The sequence below is a fragment of the Geotrypetes seraphini genome, chromosome 6 (genome assembly GCF_902459505.1).
Source record: "Geotrypetes seraphini chromosome 6, aGeoSer1.1, whole genome shotgun sequence".
Classification (NCBI taxonomy): domain Eukaryota; kingdom Metazoa; phylum Chordata; class Amphibia; order Gymnophiona; family Dermophiidae; genus Geotrypetes; species Geotrypetes seraphini.
Genome location: NC_047089.1, coordinates 233,211,594 through 233,228,476, shown reverse-complemented (window position 1 = coordinate 233,228,476; position 16,883 = coordinate 233,211,594). Strand labels below are relative to the sequence as shown.

Sequence of the window (16,883 nt, the reverse complement as noted above, 5' to 3'; positions counted from 1 at the left end):
ATGGAGGGAACACATACAGGAACTTGTTCGTCCAATCCAGAAGGAAGGCATCCGCCTCGATCCTGAGAGGGGTGTAAACCCTGAAGCAGAAGTGGGGCAACTTGTGATTGAGGGGGGACGCGAACAGATCGACATCTGGAGTCCCCCAACGAGCAAACACCTGACGCAGGGTCACGGAGTGGAGGGACCACTCGTGAGGCTGCAGAAGATGACTCAACTTGTCTGCCAGACAATTCTGCTGGCCCTGAATGTAGACTGCACGAAGGAATATATTGCGGAGAATGGCCCAATCCCAAAGCCGCATCGCCTCCTGGCACAGGGACCTGGACCCCATGCCCCCTTGTTTGTTGATATAATGCATGGCGACCTGGTTGTCCGTGCGAACCAGCACCACTCGGTCACGAAGCAGGTGACAAAAGGCTTTCAGAGCGAGGAAAATTGCCCTGAAGCTCCAGAAGATTGATGCGACAAAGGCGGTCTGCACGGGACCAAAGACCCTGGGTGCGCAGACCGTCCAGATGAGTCCCCCATGCATAGGTCGATGAGTCCGTCGTGAGGACCTTTAGAGGAGGGGGAGAACGAAATAGAAAACCTTTGGAAAGATTGGAAGACAGCATCCACCAACGGAGAGACTGCTTCAACAAAGGAGTCACAACAAGGAGTCGAGAGACAGGATCCCGATCCTGGTTCCATTGGGACGCCAGAGTCCATTGAGGAATACGGAGGTGAAGTCTGGCAAAAGGAGTCACGTGAACTGTGGAGGCCATGTGACCTAGGAGGACCATCTTGAGCTGAGCCGTAGCCGAGGGCAGATGGGTCACCCTCCAGCACAAACGGATAAGGGCCTCCTGACGAGGCCGAAGCAAGGAGTGGAGACGAACTGTGTCCAGGACCGCTCTGATGAACTTGAGAGACTGGGACGGGCAGAGGTGAGACTTGGGAAAGTTCACCTCGAAGCCGAGACTCTGAAGGGACAAGATGGTCTGATTCGTCGCTCGCAAGACTTCGGTGCGAGAGGACGCTTTGATCAACCAGTCGTTGAGGTAGGGAAACACCTGTAGGCTGCGGAGGCGCAGGGCTGCAGCCACCACAACCAGACATTTCGTGAAAATCCTCGGAGAGGCCGCCAGGCCGAAGGGAAGAACACAATACTGGAGATGGAGATCCCCCCCCTCCCGGAATCTTAAATACCTGCGAGAGGCCGGGTGTATCGGAATATGCGTGTATGCCTCTTAAGTCCAGTGAGCACAGCCAGTCCCCTCGTCCAAGAGGGAATACAATGTGGGAAGGGTGAGCATTCTGAACCGTTCCCGGACCAGAAACTTGTTCAGAGCACGGAGGCCCAGGCTCGGACGCAGATTCCCCGTTTTCTTGGGTACCAGAAAGTACCGGGAATAAAATCTGGAGTTCCACTGGTCCGTGGGAACCTCCTCAACCGCCCAAAGGAGAAGGGCCCAAGCTTCCTGCAGAAGGAGAGGAAGCTGAGACTAAGCAGAAGGAAACTCTCTTGGAGGTAGGTCCGGGGGTACGCAACCGAAGTGGAGGGAGTACCCTTCCCGGATGATAAGACAGCACCCAACTGTCTGTGGTAAGACTTTCCCACTGGGCTTAGAAATGATGGAGGCGACCCCCGATGGGAAAGGATCCAGGAGGCAGTGAGCCCGAAGGCTTGGACTGGAATTGTCAAAAAGACGGCCCAGTCTTCGCCAGGGCCGGCGGCTGGGCCTTAGTTTGACATTGCTGCTGTTGCTGCGGTGCTTCGAAGGAGGCCGAGAGAAGGCAGGAGTAGATTTTTGAGGGTACCTCCGGAGAGGAATTTTATATTGTCGAGCCGGGATGGGGGGGGTGCCTTCGGTTTAAGTTTCACCAGAGAGGCGAAGGACCGTTCGTGGTCCGAGAGGCACTTTGTGGCTGCCTTGGTGGAATCATCAAAGAGCTCATGACCTACACACGGGAGATTGGCAAAACGATCCTGTAGATTTGGATCCATATCGACAATCCGGAGCCAAGTGAGGTGACACATTGCGATCGCAATGGCTGTGACTCTCGAGGACAACTCGAAGGCGTCGTAAGACGCCTGAAACATATACAGGCGGAGCTGGGAGAGGGTCAACTCAAGGAGATGAAACTTTTCACGCCGAGACTCTGGTACGGCCTCCCGGAACGCATCCACACAGAACCGGAGGTAGGACGTGAAGATAAAGTTATAATTAAGGACACGATTCGCCATCATTGAGTTTTGATAAAGACGGTGACCAAATTTGTCCATCGTATGGCCTTCCCTGCCCTGATGGACGGCAGCATAAACCCTCGAGGGGGTTAGACTTCTTCAAGGAAGACTCAACCACCAAGGATTGGTGGGAAAGCTGAGCACTTTCAAACCCCTTAACCGGGATTGTCCGGTAACGAGACTCCAATTTGGAGGGGATAGCTGTGACCGCATATGGCGTCTCCAGGTTCCGGAGAAAAGTCTGCCGGAGAACCTGGTGCAAAGGCAGTCAAAGCGCCTCACGGGGCGGTTGGTCTACCCCCATTTCCGCCAGGTATTCCTGGGTATAATGGGATTCGGACTGAAGATCCAAGTTCAAGGCCCTACCCATGTCAGATATGAAACGAGTGAAGGAGGAGTTTCAAGAAGAAGACTCATCTTCTGGAGGAGACTCCGATCAAGATCTGGGTACAGCCAAGAAGGAGGGAGAAACCTCTCTTGAATAGTAAGCCGGGACCTCAGATTCCCGCGAATGGAAGACAGAAGAGGCTCGACTAAGGTGTCTAGGGGGCATCGAGGAACGGCCCCCTAGACACCTAGAACGGCAAGATGGATCGGGGAAGACCCCTAAGTCCGAGGGATCAGCTGGTGAAGCCTCGGAGAAGATGGGGCAAAGGAAAAATCACCTACCGGTTTACCGATTTCGAAGAAGACCCCTTAGAGGCTGGCAACCGCCTCGATGGGGAACACACACTAGAGTCCAACTCGAGGACAAGCTTGTGTCTGGATGGCTTAGAGATTGGAGACCTGCTCCGACGGGGCAGAGAAGACCGTGGCCTTTTAGAAGAGGCAAGCCTCGCCGCAGTAGCGGGGGAAAAATGGGCCCCTGGCCGGGACCCCCGAAAGGTCACCGGCGACTCAGGGGATGAAGAATCGCTTGAGGGAACCCGACGAGTCTTATGGGTGAGGCCTTGAGAGACGAGGGGACGCTCATGCTGGTCAGCCTGAGACTGGGTTGAGACCGAGGTCAGAGACATCGAAGTCGGGACCAATTGGCTCACCACCTAGGAAAGCTGTGTGGTAAGAATAGCCTTAAGCATGTCCTCGAACATAGGCACCAAGACCAAAGGTAGTTGGGTCGGAGGTGCAGCAGTGCGCTCCTTCAGGGGCGACCGAGGAAGAGTATTCCCTATGGGAGGAGGCACGCTTAGAGTGATGCCTCGAAGACGCTGACGAGGCAGCGCTGACACGAGACGCCGAGGTAGGCATCTTTGCAGGCACACCTGAGGAGGAAAGAGGAGACTTACCCGAGGCCGGAGTAGCAGGAAGGGCCGAGGCCGGAGCCTTCGAGGCCTGTCCCGCAGGATCCATGGGGCCAAACAATTGGAGAATCTTGGCCACCCTCTGAAGAGCCCACGGTTGCAAAGTCGCACAACAGGGACACGAATCAGCGCGGTGCTCTGCACCCAGGCACTCCACACACCAACGATGAGGATCGGTGATGGAGATAACCCGGTTGCACTTAGTACAGTTTTTAAATCCGGAACGAGGCCGGGACATAAGAAAAAAAAAGACGGCCGCGGCCCCGCAAGGCCAGGCGGCCAGAGGAAGACCGAAAACCCAATCAAAAATATACGAACTGAAAAAAATGAAAATAAAGGAAATTAAAGACACGAGCACAGCGACTCAACAGAAACTAACCAAACAAGCTGCGGTGCAAGAGGGACGAGATCGCGCTGTGACCAGTCAGGCTCCGTGCCTGCCAAGGTCCCAATGAGTGCTGGGAGGAAAAGGGATAAGAAACCCAGAAAGGGGATACCCAGGATCCAGCCCAGTCACTATGTGGATTTCCTGGACCCTACGAACCGTCCAGAGTCAGGGGCTGGGAAGACTTGTCACACACATAGGGAACACAGTAGAACTGAGATACCTCAGAGAAACCGGTATCAGGTCACCACCGGGGGAGCCAGAGAGAGGTTTGGTTCCCTGCTGACTCAGGCAGAGCAGGGTGTGTCCCTCCCCTAGATAAACCAGCAGTATGGAACAAGCAGTTAGGCAGGATAGGGAGAAGGTTGAAGTCTCTCTCCCATGATGACCTCCCTGGCTCAAGCAGGGGTGATGGCTGTACACCCATGGAGGTAGAAGAAGCTGGGACACCTCCAGAACTAACAGTGCCTGAAGATGAGATTCCCATGGAACTTCAGGGAGAACTACCTGAGGAAGAGTTAGCTGAATTTCCTGAACCCTTGGAAGTAGGCTTATCAACCAGGTGCAAGGATTAAGCCTAAACTGAGTTTTGTTTTTGGACTCTTTTGGACTTTGCATTTATTTTGTTGGAGAAGCTGAAAGTGCCTTTTTGTTGGAAGAGGTTTGCTAACACCCAGGGAGGGATTTTGAAGGCTGTGTTGAGCTTTTGACTGGCAAACCTAAGGCACTCTCCTTTTCCCAGCAGTGCTCTAAAAGCTGCTGGAGGCTTTGTTTTTTTGAAACTGTGAATATTGTGTAGCAAAGCAGAGGACTGTATTTTCTATTACAACCTGCTAGGGAGCAGGCTGTGAAGGCTCTGAGAGAAAGAAGCTCTGAGGAGAGCAGTATCTCAGAGCAAATTACTGACTTTGGCTCGAAAGAAAATCGAGTTTTTCTCAGTTTTCCTTTTGAAGGTTGTTTTTGTTGGACTTTGCAAGTTGCATTATTTACTTTGTTTTGGGCATCCTAACATTTATTTTTGAAAAGTAAATTTGCTTTATGGCCACTTAACCAATGGAGTTTGTGGTTTTGATTTCAGTTCCTTTTTGTGGTAAATCCTGCAGAGTGACTCCAGTCCGGGTCACACGCCGGTGCACTTTTTGTGTATGGCCACTGAGAGTGCTGCTGAGCCCCGGCCTAGGGCTGCAGTGTGGCTACAGCGCGAAGCAAGGGAGCAGTGCTTCTGGCTTTGCGGAAAACATAGAACTGAGGACACGCTGAGGCAGGGCGGGAGGGGCATGCGCGCATGAACAGGCCAATCGCAAGCCTGAATGTCTTTGAGCAAGTCTGCTTGCGAAAACGTCCGCTAGCGGGCTCCGTCGGTGACGTCACCCCACATGTAGAGAATATGCTGCCTGCTTGTCCTGAGATAATAAACTTTACTATTATTTATATTGTATTATGACAGAAACAGTACTATACAAACACACATAAAAGACAGACCTTCCTCAACAGAGCTTATAAGCTAGTCAAAACAGGCTGACAAGATAAATAAGAGGGTTCAGAAAACACATATAAAAATGAGCAGGACTGAGGGAGCTCTGAAATATTATCTATAAAGGAAATTAAAATGGGAAAATATATAAGGGATACAGGAAGCCTGTGGGGCCACTGATAATCATATTTGCATCTCTACTGGAAAGTAAATTGAGAATAAACAAGGACATCAAATTCTGCAACTGCATCCCTAGTAGTTTTTTCAAAATATCATATTTATAGGAAAATGTGCAACAAACTTAACTTACTCGAACAGCATTGTCTACCCCAGCTGAAGCTAGTCGATTTATTTTGACATCTGTTATATGCTGGAAGTCTACACTGTAAACAGGCTCTTTATTGTGCCAGGCTATTTCACAAGTGACAACCTTCATTCTGCAGAGGAAAACACAAAACAGTTACAAAGACTTATATCGAGGACACACATTTATGTCACATTTTATTTACTTCACCAATTCTGCCTCCAGACAAAAGTAGAGGATCTCTACCTAACTTCCAGAAGTGCCCTTATTTGGAATTTGCTTCAGTCGCTGGAATGAACAGTAATTGGAAGTAGAGGAATAGCTTAATGGTCAGTGCAGTGGTCTGAGAATCAGGTTCAATTCCCACTGCTGCTCCTTGTAACTCCGGGCAAGTCAACTAACCCTCCATTGACCCAGGTACAAAATAAACACTTGTATATAATATGTAAAATGCTTTCATTGTAACCACAAAAAAGTTGTAAATAAAACCCCATCCTCTTATTTTAAAAAATGGTACTACATAATAAATGATGACAGTAAGAGACCATCTGGCCCATTTATTTAGTCTGCCTAATTATCCTAACCACAATACAACAGACTCTCAGTTAACCCATGGAGATTGACAGATGCCGGATAAATGTAGTTTCTGGTTGCTTGATAGTTATTATTAAAAATAGGCCTAACTAATACTATACCCCATACTATGCCATACCATAATCTGTTCCAGACAAACTACCGGACATTGGTAGGCAAAATGGCGTACTCAGGTGTGGTGTGCCAAGTTTACACTTAAAGTTTTGCTAGAAATTGATTATTTTTCATTTTTATTTAAAGTATCACAATATTTCTTAGTTTTTTTCTGGTTGCTCGAGAGTTCTGGTTAATTGGGTTCCAGTTAACAGAGAGTCTACTATATTAAAGACAACTTGCAAGATTTTTCCTCACATAGAACCATCTTTGTTTTCTTTCTCTTTATAACCACCATTTTGTTTAGGAGAGCATTCAAAATATTTTGTTCTCCTCCAGCACCCATCTTTCCATTGCCTAGTACCAATAATAGCATGGTCATTGCCCAGACTCAGAATAACATGCCCACGCAGTGGATTACAAAAGAGAGGAAGGGTGGTGTACCCATGTCAAACAGAATTCTACCCTCCAAGACACACACAATACAGAATCTAAAGTGAGATGAGACAGCAGAGGTGTTAACGATCTCTATTCTCCAAGAACCATACCTAAGCAATCAGAGCTAGGGATTAAACAAAAGAACAGATATGAAAAGATTATCATGCCTTTATATCGGGCCATGGTACACTCCCACCTGGAATACTGCGTCCAACACTGGTCGCCGTACATAAAAAAGGACATAGTACTACTGGAAAGAGAAGAGCAACAAAAATGGTAAAGAGACTGGGGGAGTTGCCGTACAATGAGAGGCTAGAGAAACTGGGCCTCTTCTCTCTTGAGAAGAGAAGACTGAGAGGGGATATGATCAAAACATTCAAGATATTGAAGGTAATTGACTTAGTAGAGAAAGAGAGACTGTTCACTCTCTCCAAGGTGAAGAGAACGAGAAGCAACTCGCTTAAGTTAGAAGGGAAAAGATTCCGTACAAACCTAAGGAAGTTTTTCTTCACCCAGAGAGTGGGAGAAACCTGGAATGCTCTTCTGGAGGTTGTTATAGGGGAAAACACTCTTCAGGGATTCAAGACAAGGTTGGATAAGTTCCTACTGGAATAGGACATACGCAAGTAAGGCTAGACTCTAATAGGGCACTGGTCTTTGACCTAAGGGCCGTCACGTGAGCGGACTGCTTTGCACAATGGACCACTGGTCTGACCCAGTTGTGGCAATTCTTATGTTCTCACATGGAACTCCCAGACAATAACTCTCTTTAATCCCATCAGAGCTCAGCCCAGCTAAGAAGCATGTGACCAGCCAAACCAGATGACATCACCAGATCTAGCAAAAAACCAATTTTGAACTATTTCCGAATTTTGACTGGATTGCTAAATGTACCCCCTAAACCCAGTTCCTTTAGTCCACAAAAAGTGGAGATTCACTTAAGCTGTCTCCTCTTGGGATCGTTGCTGGAGTTGTAACACACCTTGCCAGAATCTCCTCTGCATTTAAGAAACTGTTGTAGCTTTTGTTATTCAGAGAAAAAGAATCTGGATCTGGTCTGTGCTCCAATCATGGCTGGAGAAATTTGGAAGAGCAGGAGTGAGGCTTCAATGACAGCTTCAATAGTTGGAGAATAAGGCTAAGAGTCAGGCAGACTTCCACAGTCTGTGCCCTGAAAATGGCAATAGCAAATCAAGATCAAGTATGCATACACTTCATACTTTATGCTACAAGTTTATCTTGTAGAGCAGTCTGGATGCACTATACAGGTTTGCCATCATCTACTATGCATGTTACTATGATGTAAGAATTTTAAAGGCCACAAATAAGTGTCTCTATTTTGAAAAATGCACACGAGACATTGCTGTGCACTAATTGATTAGCGTATGAGCCATTACCATCTATAAAAGAGATATCTGTAAGGGCTCCTGCGGTAACTTTGTTTAATGGCTACATGCCAATGGCGAGATTAGCGCACGACCATTAATTAGGAAAATACTAGAACAGAGGGGAGCTTGGCAGAAACAGTGTAAGAAGGGAATGCGAGCGATGATGTGAAGGGTAGAAGAAGATAGTAAAGGGATGGGAAGCTGAGAGAAGAATGAGAACAGAAGAAAACAGCAAAGAATATGTGATGAAAGAAGCAGTCCAGCCCAAGGGTATCTGTCACATTAGGTCAGAAAACTATTACCATAAATGAGGGCCACAACCCAGTCAGGTTTTCAACATTTCCACAATTTATATGCATGAGATCTATCTCTATACAATGGATGCAGTACATGCAAATCAATCACATACATATTCATTGTGGAAACCTTCAAAACTTGACTGGGTTGTGGCCCTCGAGGACTTTGGTTGCCCACTCCTACACTAAGTGAACCTTTAGACATGTGATCATACACCAGGGGTTGGCAACCTGCGACTTGTGCGGCTCTTTTACCACATGCCTGTGGCTCTTCTCTTGCTTTGATGGGTTAGCAACAGCAATTCCTACAGCTGCCTGCCGCTAACCTGAAAATCTCTCTGCCATTTCCCACCCTCTGTCAGAACTTCCTGTTTCTGCCACTAACTTGATAAAGCAAGAAGGAGTATAATATTTGTAAATAAGGTTAGGGAAAGGAAAACTGTTGCAGGAAGGATGAGAGTGGTGAGAGGGGAAGAAATGGACATTAGAGTGGAGGAGAAGAGAGATGGTGCATGGGGAGAGAGGGAGAAATGAACATGAAACAACTCTGTGCAGAAATACAGTGTTAAAAGTCCCACTGAATTGTTTTTCTTTATTTTCTGTACTTGAAGTTTTGTTTTTATGTTAAATGCATACATACTCATATACAATAGCATTAAAAATCATATCTCAAATCCCCTTCACTACCTATTGCAGCTCTTTGTAAATCTTGGGTCAAACATTTAGGATAAAACGGCTCTTTGCTTTAAAAAGGTTGCTAACCCATTTCCTACACTCTTCCCTCATTTAACATCTCTTAATCTTCTCCCATGTTGTCCAGCCTCTCTCCCCATCACTTCCCCATAAGGTGTTCAGCAGCCTCTTTTCCCTTCCTTACCTCCCCTTCCCCCAATGTAGTAGTACGAGCATGTCAGTCAGCTTGCCAACAACACTAAAACCCAGGAGTTCAAGGCCCCCAACATGTCTTGCCTCCTCCGAGCATGATCTCTTGAGTGGCCAACATGCTTGTGCCACTACTGAGAGGATAAATAAAGGAAAGGAAATTGTTGAACACCTGGAGGAAGGGGAGGATGTAGAGATGCTCAATATAGGCATTGCTCTGTTTATGCTGCCCTCCCCCTCAATATTTATGCCAAGTCTGCCTAGATGTCGGATCAGTTCTGGGGGAAAAAGGTGATAAGAGACAATATAAGCAAGAGAAAGCTGGAGAGTATGAGGTGAAAGTGAGAGAGACAACGAGCTGGGGGGTCAGGACAAGCATTGAGAGAAAAGGGAGACATGTACAAATTGAAAGAGGATAGACGTGGATGAGTTTTTGTGAAGACAGAAGTGTCACTTTGAGGCTGCTGTGTTTTTACTGTTGTTTTGGTGTTTTTCGGGGGCCTCCTTCCCCACCCTGCAACCACTAAGGTTAAAAAAAAAATTGTTTAGGAAAAAACACAGGAGAGCAAGATTTCTGGCACAGTGGTTAAAGCCTCAGTACCTTGAGGTTGTGGGTAGAGAATGACACGGGGAAAAAATCTGTCCCCGTCACCGCCCCACCATCCTCTGCACCGCCCCGTCACAGCCGATCCCTTCACCGCCCCGTCACCGTCACCACCATCCCTTTCACCGCCCCGTCACCGCCACTGCCATCCCATTCACCGCCCCCGCTGCATCCATATAAGCCTTAGTACTGTAATATTTAGCTTATTCCTTTCTTATAAATCAAAGTTCCTGCTGCTGAACTAGAGAAAGAGATGTTCAGCTGGCAGGGCTTTGTTTATAAATTTTTATCAACACAACTAATATACTATTTTATCCTAAAGCAAAAAATAAATAAATAAATATAATTTTTTTTTTCTACCTTTGTTGTCTGGTTTCTGCTTTCCACATCTTCTCATTGAATTCCTTCCATCCACTGTGTGTCTTCTCTCTGCGTCTTCCATTTGCTGTTACTGTGCCTCTCCCTTAACCCCCCCCCCCAATTGGTCTAGCACCCATCTTCTTCCCTCCGCTCCCGCATAGTCTGGCATCTGTCTTCTTCCCACTCTGTCTTCCACATTTCCCTTGGGGGTCTGTTCCTCTCCACCCTCCTTCAATGTCTGTTCTATTCCTTTCCACCACCACCCTTCCCTCCCTCCTTTACCATCTGTTCCTTTCTACTACCCTTCAGCTCCTCTCGCGTGGCCTATCTACCTTCCTTCCTCTTATTTTCATGGCACGTTACAATGTAATTTGTGCAAGCCACTGGAGCCTGCAAGCTCGGTCCCTGTCCCATCCCCACAAACCATCTCGCTTCTGTGCTCCTATTTTCTCCATTTCTAATATCTCCCCTATGTATCTGTCATTGCCCCCCCTGTGTCCATATACCATCCCCATGGCATGTCCCCTTTATGTCTCTGTCCCTATGCCCCATGCACATAATTTCCCCTCTTTCTGTTACCTTCCTGTGTCCAGATTTCCCCTATCTTCCTCTTCCATACCAGTGTGTCTCTTCTTTTCAACCCCATCTAGCTTTTTTCCCTCTTTCTTCCCCCCCCCTGCTTCTAGCATCTGGCTCACCTGCCAGTCCTTCCCTTTCTTTCCTGCTGTGGGTTTTTCTTTCCGACTTCATCCCCTTGGCCCAGAATCCTTTTTCCTTTCACTCCCTCCTTCCAATTTGAGCCGGGAACACTAGCGATCGCACGGTCCCCGCGGCCACTACCTGCCTGCCCGGTCGATCCTGGTGTTTGGCCGGCTCTCTCCCTTCTCCTCACCTTGGTTTGTGGGTTTTCTTTTTCGGCAACCTGCGCGCTTTCCCAGGGAGCCGCACACGCGCGGCTGCTCAGTGTTCGATCTTCTGCTCTGCTGCAACTTCCTGTTTCCGGTTGCGTCAGAGCAGAAGATCGAGGCTGAGCAGCGGCGGGTGTGCGCGGCTCTCTGGTAGCGTGCGGGTCGCCGAGGAGGAGGATCTGCGGACTGGGGTGAGGAGAGGGGAGAGAGCTGGCTGGACACTGGAATCGATTGGGCGGGCGGGTGTGAGCTGCGGGGACCGCGCGATCCTTCATGCCTCACTGCGGGGGACAAGACCATTCACCGCCCCGCGGGCGGTGAATGGCCTTGTCCCCATCGCCGCAGCGACTGCTAGTTTTCTTCCCCATTTTCGGCGGGTGACCCGCGGCTAAAATGCGGTGGCCGCGGGTAAACCGCCACCGTGTCATTCTCTAGTTGTGGGTTCAAACCCACGCTGCTCCTTGTGACCCTGGGCAAGTCACTTAATCCCCCCCCCCCATTGCCATTGTGAGTCCACCGTGACAGACAGGGAAAATGCTTGAGTACCTAAATAAATTCATGTAAAACCATTCTGAGCTCCCCTGGGAGAATGGTATAGAAAATTGAATAAATAAATAGATGATGATAGTTTACAAATTTACAATAATTTTGTTTCTAACAGCAGAATGGCTTTGTTCATTAGTGTACACACTTGCATACCCCACCACACACACTGTCCCATATCTTCTCCCATTGCTGTCACCTACAGTACAGCATCTGTATATACCTTCAAAACCTGGGAGCACAAAGAGAGGAAGTCTCTTACCAATTAATACATAGGTGATATTAGGAGGAGTGCCAAAAGGCAGAGGACACCTACTCTTCCAAGAACAGACACCCCTGCACCAAGTTGCAGCAGATCCACATTAGCATTCGTTTAGTCTTTAGAAAGCTGGGCTTCAGTACTTTAGCTCGAGACCCTGCTTTCCCCAGTTATCTGGAGGGAACCCCCTTTAAAATCTAACAACCTGCTCCTGGATGACACCAAGGGACTCGCCTGAAAGGAACTGCCTGGGCTTGTCATTGAATTCCATGCTCACACCCCTATTCCTCAGTGGTATCAGCTCATATTCCTGTCATCCTACAGCATTGCTGCTTAATTCCACCATCTGTCGCCCTGTCTTCACTTTCCTCAGCCAATCCTCCCCCCCTCCCGTTCACATCCCAGGGGGCAGTCCAGCGCCTGACAGTCCCCCACTTATTTCTTGTTCTGGTTACACAGACCTTTGTTCAAGTTTATGTTGGAATAACATAACATTAAAATTTATTTATATACCGCAGTACCTTAGGAGTTCTATGCGGTTTACAAAAGAAAATTGAAACAGTGACAATAAAAACAAATGACCTAGAAATTACAAAAAATTTTTAAATAAGTAGGTTTTCAATAATTTCCTGAACTGCTGGTAAGAGACCAGATTTACAAACTCTATCACAAGAAGCTGCCTGAAAAGATAGGACCTGTTGAAAAGAGCTCTTGTATAAACGACCCTTTTTAGATCCACAATTCATCAAGTCACTATGACTCGAGCAGGAGTCAATGGCACCCAACAACAAGGGCTCCTTTTATCAAGCCGCGCTAGAGGTTTAACGCACGTAATAGCGCGCATTAAACCGCCGGCCGCACTAGCCGCTACCGCCTCCTCTTGAGCAGGCGGTAGTTTTTGGCCAGCACGGGGGTTAGCACGTGATAAAACATCATGCACGGCTTGATAAAAGGAGCCCTAAATGACCCTTCACCAACAGCAAAGCAAACAAATCACAATTACATCTTGGACTTTGTGAATTAATGGATTAAAAAAATGATCCACAAGATAATCAGGTGCTAAACCATGTAAGACTTTATAGCATATATAACCAAACTTAAATCCGACTCTGGCCCTAGACTGGTAGACCAAAGTAGTCTTTGGTAATGATCTGATTTTTTTCAGATTGAAAATTTAATCGGACTGTCATGTTTCGTATGAAGCAGAGAGTCTATGAAGTTTTTCTGATAACCCGCTAAGTAAACTGTATAAGAGTAATCCCAGACCTGCAGGAAGGACAAATGGTGATTGTTTCCCTCTCTTCCTATATCTATATACATATACAGTAAAACCTTGCTTTGCGAGCATAATTTGTTCCGAAAACATGCTTGTAATCCAAAACACTAGTATATCAAAGCGAATTTCTCCATAAGAAATAATGGAAACTCCACAACCCAAAAAATTTAATACAAAATACTGTATATGTACTCGTATTGGAAGACCTTGCTTGTTTATAACAGTCACTACACTCCTGCAGTGTTAGAGAGAGAGAGAAGAACCATCGGCTCAGTTGTGATGTGTGTACACTTCTCCCTCCAAATCCGCAAGGGTTAGGGGCAGAGCCGGCCCGCAAATATGGAACATTGTGGATAACTTTTAGGGCCAATTCTAACCCACCCCCGCCTCCCTCCTGTAGGACACAGGACCTCCCCAGACCTTGCCTAGCGGTCTAGCGGTGACGTGGGGCAGGAGCGATCTTCTGACGCTCCTGCCCCGTGCAGAGCTGTCATCAAAATTGGCTGCCATGAGTTCCTGTGGTCTCACGAGACTACAACGGGCAATCGCGGCAGCCATTTTTGATGACAGCTCTGCACGGGGCAGGAGCGTCGGAAGATCGCTCCTGCCCTGCGTCGCCGCTAGACCACCAGGTAAGGTTTGGGGAGGTCCGGGGGCAAAAAAATCACAAATAACCGAATTCACAGGTACTAAACCCGCGGATTCGGAGGGAGACCTGTATACTGTTATGTGCTTGTATTGCAAGACCTTGCTTGTATATCAAGTTAAATTTTAATCAAATGTTTTGCTTGTCGTGCAAAACACTTGCAAACCAAGTTACTTGCAATCCGAGGTTTTACCGTATACGGTGTGCATACATATATATTCACCTGTGATCGCTCAGTTACCCCAGTGGGACTGCAGCTGTTTAAAAAGCGCGCGCGCGCGCCGCTAGCTTCAAAAACAAGAGAAAGGCCGCTGTCCCGCCCACCCGGACGCGCTCTAGTTGCCCACCGAGCAGTCTTTCAAGCGCTCCGGCCGAGCGCTCGTTTGGTCTAAAAAGGTGGGGGGGGGGGAGAGAGAGGTGCCTCTCGCGGTCCCTTTATCGACGTCTTCCGACTCTCCGCTTGCTCCGGTGCTGTTCTGCGGCCATAAGCGAGCGACGAATAAGCTGGAGTGGTCGCTGAAAGGCCCAAAAGTCCGCTGCTCCGCTCTCCTCGTACAAGGAGGGGAGTGGAGGGGGGGGGGAATCAGATTCGCAGGTACTCGCTTCTATAAACCGCTACCGCCGCGTCTCTCCGATAGGATTACGCGCCGGAGATATAGCTTTTGAAGGAACCGTACAGCGTTGCTCGCTCGTCAGGACTTTTGCTACCTCCCACAGCCGGAATTCCTTTGCCGAGCGACGACACCGGCTCCAGAGCTGCTTTTCCCGCCAGTCTGACTTCGAAGCGGCGAGACGCAGAGAGAGGCGGGGCTAAGGGACGAAAACGTCATAATGGGAGGGGAGATGGAATGAGCGCCTTGTGGGTGTCCCCCCGGGCCCGCTGTTTATTAACTACCCTAGTTACTACTAATTATTTTTAGAGCGCTACCTCCGGTAGGTTAAAAAAAAAAAGGACACGTAGCCCTGCCCCATTCAGGCCTCATTCCGGCCCCATCCTAGTCACGCCCCCACACGAACCTTTGTGGTCTTTCCTGAGCTCAGAGCGGCAACTGGAGATGTGCAGATGTGGAATGATGACATCACATGCACGCTTGCAATGTCGTCAGTCAAATCCGCACATGCTCAGAGCCTCACAGGCCTGAAGTCAGGCTTTCCAAAACCCAGACAAACTGCCAAGTTTTAGAAATCCGTTCCAGCATCGGGACAGTCCTCTAAAAAGAGAACATGGCTGGGTTTTCCCAGATATCTGGTAACTCTAGTGCTACCCAACATAAAAGAGAATTCCCCAATCAGCAGACCTTCCGTTCTCAGAACAGCAGCTGGCAGTAGCAGCGCTGTGAACAGGCTCCTTGCAGCCAGCCCACCAGAGCCTTCCCTCTTCCACATCATTTCCTGTAGATAGATGACACAGCAGAGGGAAAACCCTGTTGGGGCCAGCCACAAGCAGCCCGGCTACCACTGCTCTGTGAGGCCCACAGGTATGTCAGATCTCACAAGAGACCTCAGAAAAGAGATTACAAACAAAATAGAAAAGCACAAGGAAGAATTAAGCTATTATCTGAAGTGCAGATCTGTAACTTAAAGCTTATACTCTGGCAATGTAGTTATATTGGGAGACTTCAATCTCCCAGGAATAGACTGGAAACTAGGAGCCTCCAACTGCGGCAAGGAGGCAAAGTTCCTGGAGGTGCTAGGGGATTGCTTCCTGGAGCAAATGGTAAAAGAGCCGACAAGAGGCGACGCCACCTTGGACTTGGTCCTAAATGGTCTCACGGGACCGATAACAGAAGTAGAAGTCATGGCTCCACTGGGAACGAGTGATCACAATGTAATCAACTTTAAACTGGACATCGGGAAAGGGAAACATGCCAAAACCTTAACCACCACCTTAAACTTTAAAAAGGGTAAATACGATTGCATGAGAGCCATGGTAACAAAACGACTCGAGAAGATGGTGGACAAACTTGAAACAGTAGATCAGGCATGGTGCCTATTGAAAAATACTATTGCAGAAGCGCAAGATCTCTACATTCCGAGGATTTCTAAAGATCGGAGAACTAAAGGCAAAGGAAAACCGGCATGGCTTACCATACAGGTGAAGGAAGCCATAAAAGAAAAGAAGGACTCTTTCAAAAAATGGAAATGCATAAAGACAACCGAAGCCTGGAACAAACATAAAGATGATCAGAAGAAATGTCACAAGGCGGTGAGGGATGCCAAACAGGATTATGAGGAAAAAATAGCCCAGGAGGCCAAAAACTTCAAGCCCTTCTTTAGATACGTGAAAGGGAAAAAACCTGCAAGAGAGGCAGTGGGACCCCTGGATGACCAGGGAAGAAAAGGGTACATCAAGGAAGATAAACAAATCGCAGACAAACTAAATTCCTTCTTTGCGTCCGTCTTTACGAAGGAGGACACCTCAACAATACCTGAAGCGGAGAAACTGTTTACAGGAGAAATAGAGGACAGCCTCACCACAGTTGAAGTGAACTTAGATCAGATATACTACCAGATCGACAAACTTAAAAGTGACAAATCCCCTGGACCGGATGAAATTCACCCGAGAGTCTTGAAGGAATTGAAGGTTGAAATCGGAGAGTTATTGCAAAAACTTGCAAACCTGTCAATCAGAACTGGTCAGATACCAGACGACTGGAAGAAAGCGAACGTCACGCCAATTTTCAAAAAAGGATCGAGAGGAGAACCGGGCAATTATAGACCTGTGAGTCTTACGTCTGTCCCAGGCAAGATGATTGAATCACTGATCAAGGATAGCATAGTTCAGCACTTGGACACACACGACTTGATGAAACCCAGTCAACATGGATTCAGGAAAGGGAAATCGTGTTTGACGAATTTACTCCAATTCTTTGAGACCGTGAACGAGCAAATTGATAGTGGA

The 16,883-nt window shown here is 47.8% G+C and overlaps 1 protein-coding gene across 2 annotated transcripts in view; it reads right to left on the bottom strand.

The window, feature by feature from the left end:
• Window positions 1-15,019, bottom strand: part of CHAF1B (chromatin assembly factor 1 subunit B) — a 67,060-nt gene extending 52,041 nt beyond the window's left edge. Inside the window, exons 1-2 of one of the 2 annotated variants that reach the window (XM_033950501.1) lie at window positions 14,999-15,019; window positions 5,701-5,827 (exon numbers count right to left, since the gene is read on the bottom strand). In XM_033950501.1, the coding sequence (XP_033806392.1) occupies window positions 5,701-5,826 (126 nt within the window). In that variant the 5' untranslated portion in view covers window position 5,827; window positions 14,999-15,019. Of the gene's footprint in view, window positions 1-5,700; window positions 5,828-14,204; window positions 14,856-14,998 lie in introns of those variants that run through there. The other variant, XM_033950500.1, reaches the window with a different exon arrangement.
• Between the last annotated feature and the right edge of the window lie 1,864 nt (window positions 15,020-16,883).